Raw genomic sequence first — 19,879 nt, 5'->3', positions numbered from 1 at the left:
CCTCAGTTTCCCAGGGAAGCAGGCCGGCGCCCAGCGGGGCGATCCCACCTGACTTCCTTCCACCGCCTGGATGGTGCCGGCCCGCACCCGCTGCTCCAACGGGGTGAAGTGTCACCAGTAATGAGAGCACGGTCGCTGTCCCGTGGGCTGTGGGGAACACTGTTGAGGAACACTGCTTAGTCTCAGAATACTGCTTGGTCTCAGAATTCCTGTCTGTTCCCCCAAGCTAATGCACTATTATCAGTTCGTATTTGCCTTTCTGCCGTGCTGAAAAACTATCACAAAGGCCGAGGACAGGAGTAGCAACACGTGAGATTTCCGCACACGCGATCTAACACCAAATCATTTCTCCCTCTTTATCTCTTTTAACACTGTCGCTGCCTCCCGGAACACTAGGAGTACTAGCGGGAGACTGATGGCATTGTCGCTGTCCTCTGGGACATAGGGGAGCACTGGACGGGCGGGTACTGGGAAAACACTCTGGGGCACGGGAAGTACCGGGGGTGCTGCTGCTGAGCCCAGGGACACAGCGGAGCAGCGGGAAGCGCTGGGGACGCTGTCACTGTCCCCTCACGGCGGGGGTCGGCCCCGCACCCCTCACAGCGCCCGGGGGGCCGGGCGCGGGGACATCCACCGCGCGCCGCCTACGTGCCTCGCGCCCCGTCCCGCGCGCCACCAGGAGCCGGGGCGGGGCCAAGCAGGGGCGGGCGGGGGGGGGGCGAGGGGGGGAGAGAGAGAGATATGTCTCCTCTACGCTTGCGCAGGCGGCGCTCCCCGGGGCGGGGCAGGCGGGCACGGCGCGCTGCGCCCCGGTTGGCCGAGGAGGGCGCAAGCGCCGGGGATAGCGCTCAGGCCCCGCTCCCATGAGGGGCGGGTTCCCGGCGGCGCAGCTCGCTATTGGCGGGGCGGGCGGCTGCGCGCGGGGAGGGCGGGGCGGCGGGCGCGGCCGGGCCATGTGTGCCGGGCGCCGCCGCAGAGCGGCCGCAGCCGCCGCCGGCAGCGCCGCGCCCGCCCCGGGGAGCGGCGCAGAGCCCGGGAGATGTTCTCTTCTTGGGGCTTCCCCTGCGGCCGCCTCCGCGTCGCCGGCCGGGCGGCAGCTCGCCGCTCCCCGCTGCTCTGCCCGCGGACGGCGGCTTCCTCCGCTCCGCTGTGGCTGCCGCTGCTCGGCGGCGCCCACCGGCGCCTACTCGCGCTCGGCGGGCTGAGCCCCTCCGCAGCGGCGGCGGCGGCCGGGCGGGGGGCGGCGGGGGCCGCGCCGTGCGGGTCGGGGGCGGCGGGCGGCGGGTTCCGGCCGTCGCGGGTGGCGGTGGTGGCGAAGACGACGCGGTACGAGTTCGAGCAGCAGCGGTACCGCTACGCCGGGCTCTCTGAGGAGGACCTGAAGCAGCTGGTGAGCGGCGGGAGGGGCCGGCGGTCCCGGACAGCGAGGGCGTTGCCGCGGGGCTGCAGCAGGGTCGGGGGGTACCCAGGGTGATGCTCGGCTCCGGCGAGGGATGACCGGGGTGATGCCCGACTTTGGAGAGGTTCCCGGGGTGGTACCCGGCTCCAGGGGCTCCGCCGGGCCGCTCTGTCCGAGTGTCCCTGGTGCTTCCCCGGGCCTTGGTGGGGCGGAGCCGGCGGCTGTGGAGGTGAGCGGGGTCGCGGCCGCTGTCCCTGGGCTCTGCCCCTGCTGCCGGCGGCTCTGCCCTCCCGCCGCTTCCCTCCCCAGCCCCCGATCCTGATGGAGCCGCCGAGCGGCACGGCCTGGAGAAGGGCACGAGTGGCGGCGCTGGACATTGATCGCTTGCAGGGTGCAGAGAGACTTGTGCAGTAAGCGTGTTTGGGTTTTACCCTCGGAGGGATTCCAGTGGCCCTCAGCAAACTGCAGTCTTTTTCTTACTGAATGAAGTATAAAGATTAGAGAAGTGCATGCTGTGGAAAGCACAATCTTGCAAAAAATCTCGTCTGTGTCTTAGCATGGACTGATTCTCATTTCCTCCGTTTTTTTGCCTCATATCTTCACTCTATCCTTACATATTTTCCTCCATTCAGACAGCCACATCTCTCTCAGATCCACCCTTTTTGTTGCAGTTTTTAGAAAAGCATTTTTCTTTAGTCTCTAAGAAACCTTTAATATAAAGGTTCATTGCTGAAGGTATACTGAGGAAAGCAAGTGTCTCTGAGAGTTGATATGTGCACCCAGTGTCTTGTTGTCTTCATCTCCATCATGCTCAGTGACCTCACTCATTTCTCCCTTTACCCGGTGGCTGTCTTCCAGTGTTCACCTACCACCAGTGGGCTGAAGGATGGTACCTGCAGGAGTTGCTTTGGCTGCCAGCATGATCTCATGCCATGTCATGAGATCATATTTTTATATCTTTATTTTGGATAAGTCCATTACATTAATTTGTCCACAGATTCGTTTGTGTCTGTCAAGTCTTTGGTCTCTTACAACTGGAGATATTTTAGATCTCTGTTACTTTGCAATGTTTGGACTAAACTGGTACATGTGCTTATGTGGCAAGGACAAATGGCTGCATAGCCTTGCTCTGTAAGGAATCAGGGATAAAATGTACAGTATCTACAGCAATGTCTATGTGCTTCAGTTGGTCTTCTACCTCCTATGGAATTCCTGTCCAGACATTTTTTACATGTTTTGTATAGCTGTGAAGTTACAGTTCAACAAGTTGAATGTCAGTCTGTGTTAATTCTTGTGTAGCTTCCTGTTGCTGAGATGTCCCAGTACTTCCTTTCATACACTGGTTAGGGGGGAAAAAGGTGTCTTACAGCTCAGCTGTAAAACTTTTTATTGTGATTTAGCTGTTTGTGAGAAATTATTTCTTGTTGTTTAGTACAGAGGTTGTCCTGAGTGTGCAGTTAAGCCCAGGAGAAGCAGACCGGGTTTGTTTGGTCACTTTTCCCTAACTGCTTCTTTGCAGGCAGGACTGGGACACTGAATGGCATTGCACATCCCTTAAGGTGCTCATGACTGGATGGTGTGGTAGCTGCAGTTTCTTTTTTTGTGAGAATGCATATTTTGCATGATTGGTAACCTGTATTGCCCTCAGTATGCATTTTTAAAGAAGTAACTGTGAACTCAGTGGGTGATTATAATGGTTGCAGAAACACCTTAAAGTTTGTCTTTTTGGAGAACACAATAATTCTTGGTATTTGTGACAGTTTAGAATTTCTTTTCTAGGACTGGTGCTTTTTTAATATCTACCTTTCCCCTTAAAATACTGCCTTGTGAGGAATTGCAGCAATAAAAGTTGGTGTCGCCAGGTAGACAAAGCCCAACTTGCCTAACTATGTGTGTAGCAATATTGAGTTAAGCTCCTGCTGTATGGGCAGGAATACAAAGATTTGTGCAAGAGCACATTGAAAAGGTCTTGCAGAATTTTTTGAAACAGAAAAAAGAGAGTAAAGGAATTATCCTTGCTGCCCATTTCTTTTTTAGCTAACCTGTAAAAATTTCAATATTTGCGTTTGGCTGTGACTCTGGTCTCAGTTCTTTTTTCCTCAGACTGAGCTAATGGCACCCTCACCAAATATGTTATGTGAAGGTTCAGAAGACTGTTATCCTCACTGCTGGGGAGATCATTTGTATCTGAGTGATTGCTGTGAAGTGTCCTTCCCCCACAGCGCCATTGTGGGCAGCTTGGGAACAGGATGCATTTTGCTCCCTGGTGTTAGCTGCAATCCATGTTCCCTGCGTCTCTGTTTCTCCTGGGGAGACTTTGGAAGCTGCTCCAAGGCAGCTGATCTCAGAAATGAGCTCAGGCTCACTGTCTTTGGGTTTGCAGGTCAGTTGAAGGGCCACACAGAAGGCAGGGTGAGAGCTGAATGCATATGAAAGCCTCAGGCTGGGATGCAGGCAAAGAGTGAAAGCAAAAGAGCACAGGAGAGGTTTGGCTCCTGTGATGCTCAGAGCTGCTGGCTGACCCAGACCTGTTGGTGGTGGGGGTTGCATTGTAGGCCCTCAGGCTTGGGTGATCCTGGAGGAGGCTTGTACTCTAAGGGAGAAGCACAAAAGAGCATGGTGCTGTTATCCTCTGTCATGGACCTTCAGATGTCCACACACTGGCTATCTGAAATACAGAAATTCAGTTTCAAGCAGTGTTGGAGGTGTAGATTTGAGCAGCCATACCTGGGCTTGTTGCCTTGCCTGTTGTGAGCAGAAGAGATGTTTGCAAGTTTCTAGAAGATAGCTGATGTCTGTACTTGGAAACTTCAGATATCAGTATAGCACAATGAAAATTGGAGGCTTAATCAGTTCTGCCTGATCACCAAGAGAGGCGAGCAGTCCTGAAGGTAGCTGTTTCAATCAGTGTGTTTATGTATTGAGGGTGAATATGCAGGAAGTAACTTAATGCAGACATGATGGTGCCTTTGGGCACTCATCTTAATGAAATGAGATTTGTTTCATGTTTAAGGAGGCTGAAGATGAATCATTGGCATACACTAATATGTACTGAAATATTATACAGGTCATAGTATATGTCTTTATCTATGATATACACACTATAAATCACAGTATCCTCCAAGAAGCAGAATACCAGTGATGGAGGTGACTGGCTGACATTTCTTATAGGCCATAAAGGCCCTGGACACCTGTAGCTTAAACCCTTCTGTGGCTTTACTTTTGGATGCTAAGTGGATACCACACTATGAAATCTTGCAGAGTCAAGGCTGCAGGGTCACAGTTCCAGAACTCAAATATTCTTTCTCTGTGCAGACAGATATAGGAGAGGTAAAGAAGCAGTCCAGATAGCAGAAGAGCAAAACTAATGGTAGAAAGATGGAAAGCAAGCGCTACTTTTACAGGTCTACTAAATGCTGTCTTTGTTTTATGAAATTTAAGGGGCTGTTGGATTTCTAAAACTTGCAGTTACCAACTCTTAAGTTATACTAATCTTTCTTCCAAGTCTCTGCTAACAGTTTGCCTACCAGAAGTTACAGCAATTTGCATTTCTTGTGACCTAGCTTACTGGGATTGGCATCTAAATATGACTAGTTACAAAAATGAATGATCCAGTCAACTAGTACTGAAGGCTGCTACATGTTCTGTTTATTTCACTCTCAGTAAATCCATGCAGAGGAACCACCGCTGTTGTCCTTACATAAACTAAGAGAATATAATGCCCCAGTAATAGATCTTGTTTCCTGACTTCTGGGTTTTGTTTTGTTTGATAGTGCAGATGTGATAAGTTGCTGACTTCTCACAGCTGTAAGGTATTTAGGGAAGGTGAAAATTTTACCTGTCCAAATACATTTCATACACAATTCTAATTATCTTTGAAAATGTCTTGTCATATGAAATGTTATTTGTCTTGGTCTTAGTTGGAAGGAGGTCGTTCAGTGTGGTCTAGAGTTGATATTCTGTTGCGGCTGGATTATGAGTCTTTATTTGGAGCAGGAAGGGAGAGCAAGTTAGAGGTTTAGAACAAGTTTTGCCTCTTTTGGACCACTGCAGCTAATTGCTAGGGGTGGTAATCTCAGTGATGTGAAGTTCATACAGCTTTATAGAAAACTGGTGTCTGGGTAGGGAAGAGGTAACCTGTTGTCAGGATATTGTCTCCCCTGAATGTGGTCCGTATGACCTTGCACAGGTGATGCATGTGGCAGCAGCAACATGCTGGGCAGGGCTGGCCAGGAAGGAAGGAAGGAGTGTTGCCCAGCAGGTAGGTGAGCTTCAGCTGGGGCTCCTGTTGTGTGCCAAAACAACCCCGCAGAGCTGTGGGTGGGGTCTGGGGGGTGTGTGCAGCAGGACACTGTCCTCCCACCCTCCTGCTCCTAATTTACATGTGTACAGCACCAGTTGTTGCTAGTCCATGCAGTAAAGTTTTCATGCCTCTTAGAAAATTCCTTCTTGTGGGAAATGTACTCTTTTACCTCTAACTTGATAGGTGATGGATTTTTGGTTTTGATTACAGAAAAAATTCTCTGCTATTTTTTATATTAAATAGTATCCCTTTCAGTATCACTTCTGAATTACTTTTCCTGATTACTAGTGTTACAGGCTTGTAACTCTCATACCACCACCTGAAGATACAGTTTTGGAAAATATCCAGGCATTTTGTTCTTAGATTTCTGGTTTAGAAGACTGTGCCTCAATGCTGATGCCTGTGATCCTCTCAAACACTTATTTAGAAAGTAGTCAAATATTTTCAGAATACTGTGTTTTGCAAATGCAAAGAAGGCAGCAGAATGAAAAAGCACTATGCAAACTTCAAAGTTCAACTGAATTGTAATTTTAAAATAAAATCTAGTAATTTAGTAGACAACTAAAAAAAAAGTTGCTTTTCTGAAAATCAGTAAGTATGAGGGCAGTTAACCCTGTGTCCTCTTGTGGATCCATATGTACAGGGTATATTTAAAGTAGTGTTTTAAGTAAAAACTTCCTTAATGAATGAGGTGATACTGTGAAGTTTTTCATTATTCTGTTGAATTCAGACTGCCCGTCTCTTCTTACCTTGTAATGTGAATTTTTTCAGTGGATGTTCTTTTACAGAGCGCATAAAGTGTTTTAAAGCTGTTAGGACTCTACTATTCTCTACCTTATCCTGAAAAGAGGGAGAAGTACTAACTCCCTTTAGTGAATTGAAGCATACAGAATTCAAGACACAGATTATATTCCACTACAATTACATAAAGCTAAAGACTTCTTTTTTTTTTCAGAAATAAAATTTTTGAACTAATCCACTGGAAACTGAGATGTGTGCAAATGCTTCTCAGGTTACACGAACATGGTGTTCATTTGTTTATCTTTACCTTTGAAATCTGATATATTTGCATCAGTGTTAAGTCACTGTACTGGCATCTGCTTTATTAAATTGTTCCTTACATGTTATTATTCTGAGAGGGGTCTGGAAAATGATGGAAACAAATGTGATGGAGTAATTATTTTTTCCATACAATTTGTTTTTCCAGTATACCATTCAAGTATACTCAGTTGCATATAGCAAATAGATATAAAAGTAGGGCATTTCAGTGTAATTCACCTAAATTAAACTTCTGGGACTGTATCACCAATCATACTATGCCGTATACAGCTGAAGAAGGCTACTTCATGGAAATGACTTTAATGCTGGCTTTAAGTACTTCATTAGTTTTGATTTACAGCATCATGTTGGTGTTGTGCTGTATTAATGAGAATGATTGGATTACACAGGTTTTCTTAGAAATCTTTTAGTGAAGAAAGCAGTTACCACTGCTTATAGTTAACAAAACAATTTGCTCTGCGTTAGCCTTTGAATTGCAAACCACTATGTGTATTCCTCACATGTGGTTAAAATGACAATAATGCTTTAATGTGGTGGATGAACAATTAGAAAACAGTTCATGGCATTTTAACTTTTTTTCATGTATGCATCAAACTCTTGTCCTAGAACAGCATTTCTGTAAAACTTCAGGACCATAATGTTGCAGTTAAATCAGCTATTACAGAAGTAATGGTTTATAAAATGCTACAATATCTATACTTCATAGTCATTATTCTACATAATAGATACATTAGAATACATTAATGTACATCAGTATTTGAAGGCTTGCTGTGATGGTGTAATGGAAGTGAGTGGTCTAAATTACTGAAGAAGAAAGTGAGGAAAATATAAGGAAAAAATATTCCTAGCTGAAGTAGTCCTCTGGACTTCTGCAGTGTGGGGGGTGGTGCAGTAAACTGCTGCAAACTAGCGAATTAGCCAGGAACAATACTGGCAAAAATACCGAGCAATTGACAGCAAGTTAGTAAATCAGTCCTTGTCAGGTAACTTCAGCCTTCTGGCCTTTCTTGTGTGGTAAGAACTGACTTACTGATTGGTTAATTTAGCACATTTTTTTGAAAGCAAGTGGCTAGAGACTATATAATCTGTAATAATCCTGGGAAGGGTGGATGAATTGGATTTAATGCTATGGCTTGCAGCTCAACAGCAGTTTGTATTGGAAAACTTGTTTTGTTTTCAAAGCCTTATGGGAGACTTAAACCTGAGCCTTAGTACTTCTGATCCACTGTAGGAGCTTATTTCAGGAACCTGATTGGTTTCTCTGGTGCTTACTCATTATTAAAGCCTTCCTGTAAACAATGCATTTATGGATTAGATTTTTTTAGCTAATAAATAATCAGAAGCCAGTGCATTTGAAGTTCAATCAGAGCCTGCAGCTGCCCACTGGGTCTGGTTGTAAGGTTCACTTTAGAGAGAGTTTCAGAGCACTTGTGCAAGTGTGAATGAGCTAGACTGCAGGGCCTTAAAGGAGCTGGGTGTCCCAAAATGGGTTAATCCACTGTATTGCTGTACACTACAATTGCAAACTGTACTGCCAACAGAATTCTACTGAAACTGGCCCTGTTGATAGCAAAAGGTTGAGTGTATTGGGTTTGTGTGGCCAGGTTTTGGTAGTGAGGAGGACTGCAGCTGTGGCTCCCATAAGAAACTGCCAGAAGCTTCCTCCATGTCTGACAGCTGATGCCAGATGGATCCAAGATGGACCCTCAGCAGCACAGGTCAAGCCATTTAGAGATGGTAGTGTCATCTCAGTTGGTAACGTATTTAAGAGGGGAAAAAAAATTACTGTGCAAATGTAATTGCTCTCAGAGATGAGAGAAGTGAGAGAGTGTGAGAGGAGCAGCTCTGCAGACACAGGTCAGTGACGGAGGAAGGGCAGGAGCTGCTCCAGGCCCCAGAGCAGAGATTCCTCTGCAGCCCCTGGAGGAGCCACAGCAGAGCAGCTGGGTGTGCCTGAAGGAGGCTGGGAGCCCATGGGTAGGAGCTGTGGCCTGTGCAGAGAGCAGCCCCTCACTGGAGCAGGTTCCTGGCAGGAGCTGTGGCCTGTGCAGGGAGCCCCTCACTGGAGCAGGCTCCTGGCAGGAGCTGTGGCCCCAGTGTGGGCCCACAGTGGAGCAGCCTGTTCCTGAGGGACTGTACCCTGTGGAGGACCCAGACTGGCGCAGTTTATGGAGAACTGCAGCCCATGGAAAAGAATTTATGCTGGAGAAGTTTTTGGAAAATCTCCTGTGGATATCTCCAGCCCCCAGGCTGGAGCAGGGGAAAGAGCTTCTCTAGTTGAGCAGAGACCAAAATGACTTGAGACAAACTGACTGTATCTCCCCTGCTTATGTCCCTGTTCTGCTGATGGGAGGAGGAGGGAGAGCTGGGACAACTGGAGGGATGGAGGGAAGGTGTTTTTAATATTTGTTTTACTTCTCATTATCCTGCCCTGATTTTGATTCATAATAAATTCAGTTGATTTCCAAAAGCTGAGTGTGTTTAGTCTGTGATGGTAACTGGTGAGTATTCTCTTCCTGTCATTATCTCAACTTTGAGCCTTTCCTTACATTTTCTCTTTCCTATCTCATTGTGAAGGGGTTGTGATAAGAGCAGCTTTGGTGAGCAACTGGCATCCAGCCAGTCAGGGTCAATGTGCTACATTAAGTCAGTGACTTGGCAAAGGTTGTTATTGAATAAGTCTGGATTTTTTCAGTAAATACTTAAATTTGACCAGTTTTTTTTTTTTTTTTTTAAATACGGTTGCCTTACTGTCTTGAGTCTTTATCTATAGCCAAACTATACGACATCTGATAATGCATTTACTATTTCTAGTGCAGGAACAATTAGACCACATTTCCCCTTTTAAGAAGTCGGGCAACTTCTGTGAAAGGAGTAATATGAAGGATCTCTCTGACTGTCTTCACAGAAGAGGTTCTCTAGCCCTCTGATCATTGTGTCTCTCCTCTGTGCTGGCTGCAGCAGGTCCCTGTGGTTCCTGTGCTGGGAGCCCAGGGCTGGATGCAGTGCTCCAGGTGGGTCTCAGCAGAGCAGAGCAGAGGGGCAGAATCCCCCCCCTGCCCTGCTGCCCACGGGGCTCTGGGTGCAGCCTGGGTCCATGGCTGGTCTCAATCACTTCATCCCATAGCCAGTATTGGTACTGCCCCAGCCCAAGTGCAGCACCTTGCATTTGGCCTTGTTGAATTTTGTGAGGTTTGTACAGACCGAGCCCTCAAACCTGTCAGTGTCCCTTTGGATGATGTCTCCACTCTCCTGTGTATCAACTGCACCGCGCCTTGGTGTTGTCAGCAAATGTGCTGTCACTGGTGTGAATACAGTCAAGTACAAATGGTACTTACTTCCTGCTATAAATCGAGGGCAGGTGTGCTGTGCTTACTGTGAGTGTCATGTCCAGACCTGGATATCTGTTGTGTGCAACCACCAAATTCAGCTCCCCCATCAGTTCAGCTGATGGCTGGTAAAAACGCTAACCATTCAGCATTGTGGTTCAAGCTTGCTCTGCCTGCCCTAGGAGACCCTTTTCTGTGGGACACTTGAAATGTGTCTCCAAGGTACAGATTCCTGTTGGGCAAGTTCTGCTAAGGCTAGCTCCTCAGCTTATCTGTTTTATTGTTGGCATTTTATTATCTAAGATTCAGAGGCTGCACCATGCTTTAATCCTATGTACTTGTATGTGGATTACTTTTGAAGCTTAATATTTCATTAGAGCTCCTAAGAAATCCAGAAGTTTAGTGTGTGCCTGACCTTTTAGGAAAATTGCATTTGTTTTTAGCATGACAGATCAAGCTTTGTCTTAACTAGTTAGCACCAGAACAGGATAATTACTTGCCTGTAGATTGACAGTCTGACTTTGATAATTAAGGAAGTTTTGATTGAAAGTCAAGTTTAGTCAGGAATGCTAAGAGAAATGTATGGCTTGAAACATGTCCTTTATTCAAAGCTGTTCTAGTTCTAACGTTAATGTATTGAGAAAAATATTTTTTCTATAAGTCTGTAAAAATCTTGTTTCTTTTAAGCAGAGTAAAAACTGAACACTATGTCTGTACTTGGGACACATGGTTAAATCTCAAGGGACAATTTCTGAAAATACAGGACTTAAAGTGCCATACTCTGCTTAGAAACAGATTATGTTAGTGCTCATTGTATTTTTATCTTGAGGTTAAAATTCAAATTTTTGCTATTCAGCTGTTGATCTCTAAATATGTTTGTATTATTTTGTGGTTCTTTCTGTAGAAATCAGGTAGAAGCAGTGATCTGTTCTTGTTTTCCAGCTGGGGTGCATGTGTGGGCAAGTTCATTGTGGAAATTTGAGAGAGTAATTGTTTCTAGATCTGTGCTTTTTGCTGTTAGGGTTTAGGGGGGGTTTTTTGGACTTGTTTTTTTTTTTTTTTTCTTCTTCTTTCTAGTCAGACATTTAGTTTAACTCCTCAATGACCAACCATTGTAAAACAAGTGATTGGTATTAACTCCACCCTGGTGCAGTTTAGGACTGCATGAACGTTAGTGCTGTAATTTAAGCATAAGCCTAGTAATGAGAGTATATATGCATACACATAAAGCCAAAGTACATTGGAAAAGTTCCATTTAACCTTACTGGATAAGTCCAGAGGAGGACCACAAAGATGGTGATGAGGCTGGAGCACCTCTCCTGTGAAGACAAGACAGTTTGAGCTGTTCAGCCTCAAAAAGAGAAGGGTCTGGGGAGAGCTTAGAGCACCTCCTTGTACCTGAAGGGACTCCACAGGAAAGCTGAAGAGGGACCTTTTGTCAGTGAGTGTATTGATAGGATGAAGGGAATGGCTTTAAGCTGAAAGAGGGAAGATTAGCAGCTTGGCTGTTAGGAAGGTAGTGAGGCTCAGGCCCAGGTTGCCCAGAGAACTTGTGAATGCACCATCTGTCGAAGTGTCCAAGTTTGAATTGGATAGAGCTCTAAGGAACCTGGTCTAGTGAAAGGTGTCCTTCTCTAGAACAGGGTGACTGGGTCTAGATAATCTTTAAGGTCCCTTCCAAACCAAATCACTCTGTGATTCTGCAAGGATGAGATGCAGAAGGTGCTCAGTTGACAAATTCACTCCAGACAATATCTATGTTACTGTATTGAGCGAACATACTCTTTTATCCTTATGCTTAATAAGCAATGCCAGTAGGTCTCAGTCTTTTAATTTCCCATTTTCTAAATCAAGAGTCATAATCCACATATGTAGACAACAATGGGTATTCTGATGTTTCTTGGCTTGTGTTGGCTTCTGTATTTGTGTCTAGAAGCCTTGTCCTTGCTGTGCAGCATTGTTCCTGCAGGGCAAACATTACTAAAGGACAGCAGGCCCACAATTTAAACCAAATGAGTTGGGACTTGCCAGAGGTACAGGCTTAGACTACAGAAGGAAGGCTTATTCTTGCGTTTTATTTTGTGTAGTATTAAGGTCAGATTAACAGGCCTAATACTAAATCAGAGATTCCTCCAAAGGGAGAAGAGCTTGAATATTGATAATGCAGAATCTAATACCTCTGTGCCTTTTTGAGGAGTCAGTTGACAAAAGCCAAGCCTGGCATGGGTTTGGGGGCCTGTTTTATGATTTGGCTTGAGAGCCAGGCTGTCCTTGTGCTGTCTGTACATCCCAAGCGTCTTCAAGGCTCTTTAAGGAGATGATCATGCACACAGCAACTGGACTGCCTGATCTTTGTCTTCAGCTCTTTTGAAATAAAAAGCAGGTGCTGCTCTCAGTTTGGTCTTACGCTTTGCCCTGAGTTCAAACCCCTTTCCAGCAGCAGCATTTGTCATAGTCTTAGAGTGGCACTCTGGTGTTGGATATGAGGCAGGAGTAGAGGCAGTGAAATACAGGTACATCTGTCTGAACACCCTTTTCACTGTGAGCGTGACTGGACACTGGCACAGTTTGCCCAGAGATGGGGAAGAGGCTCCATCTGTGAAGATCTAAAGCCATCCAGATCTGGACAGATGGCCCTGCTTGAGGTTGGGGTTGGACCAGAGGTGTGTTCTAGCTTCAGCCACTCTGTGATTCTGTGCTTCTGACCACAAGGACTGTAGGCACTGCCCTGGTTCTTTGGAGTAGTGGAGTGAGAGCAGCTGCCGATTAGCATTCCTGTTGGACATACTTGACTGTGGTCAGGCTCAGTTGGGCTTCCCTTTTGTCAGTTCTTAGATGAATGAGCTTGCAAGTTATCTCTGAACACAGAGAATGAGGCTGGAGATGAACAGACTGTTGTAATCTCTGGAGAATCTTTTGTGAATCAGGACTATTTAATAACTCCATAAATGTAGCACAGCCATTTAAACTAAAGGGCCCAACTTTTCATTTTTCTTGCTTAGTAATGTGTGCTTACTTGTTCTAGATCTAAAGTCAAAGAGGAGATCAACACATTCAATGCCTGTTCTACAGTGCTGCTGAAATGGTTCATCCAGTTGTCAGAATACTGATAGTTTATTTGCTGAGCAACCTCTTCTGTTTTCTGAAGCTGTTGATGGAATAATTTAACTCAACTATGGCAAATGTTCTGTTCCATAGCAATGGCGCTACTCATACCTCTCCTTCCTGGTGATGCCAGGGAAATGCTAGCTGTTGGCTTGCCACTGATGTTGATGGCTTAAAAACCTGCAAATGATCACACAGAGAATATTACATTGTTATTGTTCAGAGATAAAAGCTTTCTTCCATCAAGTTGAAAGATAGCATGCTGACAAATTAGGCAAATAAATGAGGTACATAAAATTGCAAGATGGAGTTTGTGGTTTCTATTTTGTGGGGAACTAACAGCAGCCTGAAAAAAGTGTGCTGTTACAGCAGTCTGCTTGTCAGGTGCTTGTTTCATTCACTGCAGATACTTCTAGAGGAACCTGATTTTAGTAATGGTGTTTTTTGGAAATTGTTTGATTGTGGATTTCTTGTTCTTGTGGTAAGGCAAGATGGGTTTGTGCTTTGAATGTGCAGTTGAAAATTATTTTAGCAAATTACATCTATGCTGCTCAGCAGCAGGTGTCTATGGGAGGCAAATACCTTCCTTTTTCCTTTCTGCCTTTTCCTTTCCCCTCCAGGTGGATGATGGGAGGCTGTCAGCAGGCTGGCAATGGTTTGTGCTTTAACTAGCATAGCCCTGTGTAATCTTTCACTCCCCAGAGCCCACAGGGTTTAAGTTCCCAGTGCAACACCAGGGACTCTGCAGGCAGGACCAAGAGGTGTCTGGGGTACGCAGGCATTGTATCTCAGGAGTAGAAACAAAGGATTTAAGTGTGTGAGTCAATTAATGGGACATAACACCCTGTATCCCAGTAAACCAATGTGAGCAAGCCTTGGAAAAACTTGTAATATTTATTTGGATGTTTTCTGATCATCCACATACCTGTGTCTGTGTGTGATCATGCGTAGCTGGCAGGCAGCTGCTGTCTTCCTTTAGTGCTGTTGATACATCCAGGCGGCCTGTGAGTCTCTGTTGGAAGTGTTTTCCTGATCCTAGCTCTAAGACCACCTAAAGATTTTCTTCCTGCAAGTTAATTGCCAATTGTAAATATACTGAGTGGAACAGCAGTGCACTTCCAGAGCAGGCAGTTACATCCTTGTCTGTAACTACTTTGGTGCTGAGTCTATCTTATGTGCTTGGCTCATGGTTGGATGTCTTGACATGAATGGGTGTCAGATGAATAAAGATTTCGTTTCCTGGGTATTGGAGTGTGGTTGACTTAACTGTCATATCCTGACAGTCCTCTCCCCTTCTCTATGGAGTTGAGAAGTCTATGAAAATGGGATTAGACAAGGCTGTCTGGCACCACTTTCTCTTGGAATGAAATAAAACTTCGAATAAAGGCACTTGAATAAATTGCTGGAAGTAGCTGTTTAGCGCTTCTGGCACAGATGAATTCCTCTGGACAAACTCTAGGAGAAGTTCTGTTTCTCTGATGATAAATTAGTTTTAACTGTTCAGGGAAAAGGAAGCAGTGACAGTATAATTGTGGAATAGTTCAGGCTAGAAGGAGCATCAGGAGCCTGCTGCTCAAAGCAGAATCACTTTCACTGTGAGTGTATTTATAGACTCCTTTTGCTTAACATCCTTTGCACCCTCTTTCTTTCACTTTCTTTATCTCTATGTGCACACGTTTGGCAGTATCAGCCCCAGATGAGGCCCCCTCGCTGCTAAATAAGATAAGGAGCATATGGTGACTGAATTACTCGCACAAAAACTTGTTGCCAAACTAATCTGCAACAAGTCAGTAATCTCACATGCCTGCTTATGACTGTATCTGTATAAACTGCAAAATGTTTCTGTGGTCTGAAGAGTGTGTTGAGATTAATTATTCGAAGTCTCCATTTTCCAGGAAGGATGAGACTAGAATGCACCTACAGAGTTCGTCTTGTTATTATTATCAACTTGTTTAACAAATGTGGTGTAAAACCCAGGGAACAGTATCAAATGTATTAGGTAGTTTGTCCTTAAGCTTTTTTTGATCCAGAGAAAATGTCACCTTTGTCAGCACTTGGCAGTCTTCCATTTTAGCCCAAATACAATTTGAAGGGTAATGCTGGAGGTGTTTCAGGCGCTGTTTCCTTAATTGTCATTCCTGTTGCTTTTTTTGTCTGTCTTCTCTACAGCACAACTTTGAGCTAACTGGGTGTTTCAACACATGGCAGAAATATACTTAGTGTAACTATATGGATTCATGTAGTCTTTATATCAGTTGGCAGATTCAGGAGGAGCGAAGTGTCTGAAATTGCATGGAAGTCAATGTAGTATGCTTGTTTGCATATCTGTGATTCTTGACTGCTGTGGCCATTTGATTCACTTAATGAGCTAGTCAATATAACCTGACTGCTGTGTATATAGAAATGTAATTACTGGAAGGCTTTTAAGAATGTATCTCTGCTGAGAGAAAATAACCTGCTTTTTTTATAGGTTCTATTTGCTTTGCTCAAGAGCACTTACTGCACTTAACTTCTACAAATACCATTTGTGTCTTACAGCTTGCCTTGAAGGGATCTAACTATGCTGGTCTGCTGGAACGGCATCGCATTCATACAAAAAACGTGGAGCATGTTGTGGACAGCTTACGGTAAGAGTGCATGGGTGTGAAGATTTCAGACACAGTGCAAATATCCATGGATCATGTGAAACAAAAAGAAGCCTCGTGTTACCAATGCCAATAAAATAGGAAAAAAAGAGAGAGGTGCAGATGAGCAGTCATTCCTGAAAGAGCCCTCGTGTGAACTGACTCAGTTCAGTTGGCTAGCATGTTCAATTATTGTCTTGAAAATAAGCAAGAAGGTGGTACAGGATTTGTGTGTCAAGTGTTTTTAAGCCAAATATGAAAGCAGTTACTCCTTAGCTGCATGACAACTTTCCGGAAGGCTGTGACAAGAAACACTATATTGGAATTCTGACTTTCTCTGAACTTTACAGGAACGAAAGGATAGAAGTTCGTCTTGTTAAGCGTCGAGAGTATACTGAGGAGACAGTTCGGTGGGCAGATGCTATTATATCAGCAGGAGGTATGACTTTATGGAAGGGAAGTATTTGTTTCAGTATGTTTTCATAGATATGTTTCTCAAAAATACTTGGCAGTGTTTGAAGCAACTGGAAATAATGCACATTCTGAAAACAAATTGCTAATCTGATTGTCAGAAAATCTGACAAAAAGCAGTGGTTGTCACCATCTTGTCTACCTCTAGTACCTAAAATTGTAGCCCATGGAAGTGAACCCCAGTGCATGGCCACTTGAAAAGTTTTTCATGTGTGAAACAATATAAACTGTGGAATTTACTATAGTTTTCAACTAAAGAGGATAAAATTCTTGATGTCATGTAATTTTATGTAGCCCTAAAATCTTACTCGTTGTTTTTTTGGAATGTGAGGTGTAGACTAACATACTACCTCATGGTCCCCTTGCTCAAACTGTCTCTCTTGCTTTCACACTTAATCCAGTGACTGGCGTATCAAGTTGGATGGTACAGGTAAAAAGTCTGCAGCTTCTGAGCATCTTGTGCCACTGATCAGTGTTTTCCAGATGAACCAACGGAGCAATTAACCTGATTGTTTATCTTTAATATTGGATTGCAGCACTTCATTCAGTGTTGTTTTTTGGGATATGCTGCAAATACAGCCTCATGTTGCTGGGCTCTGATGTAGTGTTCACTCATCTGTGGCAAATAGGCTTGACCACAGCTTTCTCTCTTCCCACTAGTCCAGTTTGCCCTTAGGTACTGATCACCATGAAGAATGGGTAGAAAGGTTTATTCCTGAAGCATCCTATCAACTCTTGTGGATTTCAAAGAACTTCCCCAAAGTGCCAAATTGTCTTTGGGAAAAATTTTCATGGTTGAGGCAAGCAGCTGGGAAGTAATAATACATCATCTGAGGTTTTCAGAGCTTTATGTCTTTGTGCTGTTCAGAGCTTACATCTTCTTGCAAAGACTGAATGAGGTTATAGTTTTCTTTCTGTACCAATATCTGCAAAAAACAGTAAATTTAAAGATTTCTAATTCTGTGATTTCTGCTTACCCAAGACATCTTTTCCAAGTGTGCCTGTCTGGGGCCAAATAAGACCTTTAAATTGCCTTTTAGGAGGACAACTGGGGTGAAGCTAAAGTCATTGTTTTTGTGTGACTCACAGTAACATTTGGTTTTGTTTCCTGTCTCCTGTGGCTTTGTTTAGCAATACTTTCTAAATTTACTTTTGCTAAAGAATTTCTCTTACCTGCTGATAAATGTACAGAAATTCCTATAAATCTCTTCTAAAGCTTGCTTCTGCCACATTCAGTTGCCTGGGCATGTATAGCTGTCAGATAAATTGTTCTTTTTCCAGTCATGTTTGCTATCTCAAATTCAGTTGTCACTACTCTTATTTGATAAGATGTCAGTAGTTTTGTCCTATTGTATTTTTGTCCAGCTTGCCTGATTTGTTGTTGATATAAACGCACATAATGCAAATGCTGGAGTACATTCTGTTTGGGGTACTAGAATGTGAAGTGAAACTAACTTTTGATCTGTTTTCTTTGTAGGTGATGGTACAATGTTGTTGGCAGCCAGTAAGGTCTTTGATAAATTTAAACCAGTCATAGGAATAAATACTGATCCTGAAAGGTAAAAAAATATTTGGGAAAGCAATGTTTTATTTAATATTAGGCACACTGTGCATCTGTTTTCGTGGTACATGAGGCATACCTGTAGCATTTGGCAGCATAAATGTCTGTTTTAGTGGGTTGTAGATACCAAGGGAGCAGTTTGGTTTTTTTAGAGAAGTTTGCACAGGGAGTTATCCTGTCTCATCTGAGGACATTGAGTAGTATTAGACAAGCATGCCTGTGTGCCACAGGTGTTCTCACACATCAATGTAACAGCACTTGCAGCTAGTTAATTTGCATTACTGACCAGAAGTTTGAGGCTAGATTGGCAGTGTAGAATTTAGGAAAAAGGACTTGGTAAAAGCAGTTAAGTGTGGTGTCTGAACACACAAAACCTTAATTTTTTTGTGAAGAAGGTGGATTCAGTAGAGGCTCGGATGAAGAAATTTGCTGTTGTTTCTTAATGTGAACCATAACATACCTCAGAAGATTCCTGAACCAATTGTTGGCACTTAGCTATCCTATTATAAACTCTGCACAAGCTGCACCCACCTGCCCACATCAGTCTTACAGCTCAGTAGGTGCAGTGTGTTAGTATTGCTTGGTTGGTATAACCTTCAAATGGATGGCAAGTGAAACTCAGAATTCTCCAAGGCTCTGCCTGCTGAGAAGTCCAGATTTAGATTTCTGCTTGTGATGTTTCTGCTTTTTTTGATACTGACAGTTAATTTATTCCTAGTACATAAAGTGGTGGTCAAAATGTTTAATTTCTTTAATACCTTCTCTTCCAAAACTTTTCAAATGCTCTGAGTAGCTATTCTGCATTATCAAGCCTGACTAGTAGGATTCAAATAGCAAGTGCCTTCAAATTGTTACATATTACTTGTGGAAGGGAGCACTGTTTAGTCTTCTAGTTTTGACATGAGATTCTTTTTTTCTTAGGTATGTTGCTTAGCTGTTCATGTTGTTAACTTGGGTGTAAGTGGAGAAAGATTTTTTTTTTCCTCACCTGCCAGGTTTATTAAGCCTAAATTGCTTAGTATGGTGACAGGAACTACATTAGTGCTTACATACTCCTGAAGGATTATTAGCTGGACAGTTTTTAGGGGAAATGTGGGAGTCTCTGACACACAGACTCCAGAAGCTGAGAGCAGTTATTGTTGCTGAGGTGGTGTACTGTGCAAGAACAGTAGAGATTCCTAAAGGTCTAAGAAGTGTAGCTTTGCTAGATGTACCACATAGGGAGATTTTTGTTTTGTTTTCCAAAGGTACCAAATCTGAACGGTAATACTGTAATTTTCATTGTCATTTTTTGCTACCAGATCAGAAGGCCACCTGTGCTTGCCTGTGAGATACACATACTCATTTCCTGACGCACTACAGAAGCTTTATCGTGGTGAGTTCAGGTAGGATTCACTGATCTTTGGTTTTGAAAAACATAGAGGGATTGAGAAACACCTAGTCATACACAATTCCTAAGAAGCAGCTGAAGCTTGGTAAACTTTTAATGGCTCAAATAGTGAAAACTGTGTAGATGTTTATAATGTTGAAAAATGAGGTTTTTGGTCAAGAGTGAGACTAAAACTGCCAGTTTCAGAAAAAAGTTGTCTGGGATGACATGCAATAATTGATTTTCACTTCTGACTTAGCAAATTCATAAATGAGGAGCTGCATTCTTGTAAGGGGTATATTGGTTTATGTATTTTAGGACTGTCCTGGTTTAGAGCAAATTTTAGAGGAAACTTTTGAAGTAGTCTAGAAAGCAAACTCAAACTGCCCCTCCCCCAGCCAGTTTGGAAATAAAATATCTTTCAAGAAAAATGGACAAAACTATTTATTTAACAAGAAAGTACTCACAAACATGAAAAAATGAACAGCATTAAACATTGGGACCTCTCCCTGTTCTGCAGAGATGGCAGACTCAGAGAGAGTGCTGTCATGGGCTGTAGCTGAGCTCGCTCAGTCTCTCATCCATCCCTGCGCACTGGAACGCAGCGTCCCAGCCCCGGTGTGAGCTCCTGGTGCCATTCTGGGTGTTCAGGCCTGAGC

The 19,879-nt window shown here is 44.0% G+C and overlaps 1 protein-coding gene across 2 annotated transcripts in view; it reads left to right on the top strand.

Annotated features, from left to right (window-relative positions):
* Positions 1-998: 998 nt before the first annotated feature.
* NADK2 (NAD kinase 2, mitochondrial) overlaps positions 999-19,879 on the top strand; it is a 31,953-nt gene continuing 13,072 nt past the window's right edge. Inside the window, exons 1-5 of one of the 2 annotated variants that reach the window (XM_064735534.1) lie at positions 999-1,390; positions 15,734-15,822; positions 16,170-16,258; positions 17,768-17,849; positions 19,153-19,236. In XM_064735534.1, coding sequence (XP_064591604.1) covers positions 1,040-1,390; positions 15,734-15,822; positions 16,170-16,258; positions 17,768-17,849; positions 19,153-19,236 — 695 coding nt within the window. In that variant the 5' untranslated portion in view covers positions 999-1,039. The remainder of the gene's footprint in view (positions 1,391-15,733; positions 15,823-16,169; positions 16,259-17,767; positions 17,850-19,152; positions 19,237-19,879) is intronic. The other variant, XM_064735535.1, reaches the window with a different exon arrangement.

This window comes from Zonotrichia leucophrys, chromosome Z (assembly GCF_028769735.1).
Source record: "Zonotrichia leucophrys gambelii isolate GWCS_2022_RI chromosome Z, RI_Zleu_2.0, whole genome shotgun sequence".
In the NCBI taxonomy this organism is placed as follows: Eukaryota; Metazoa; Chordata; class Aves; order Passeriformes; family Passerellidae; genus Zonotrichia; species Zonotrichia leucophrys.
This window is presented reverse-complemented; position numbering and strand designations above follow the sequence as displayed.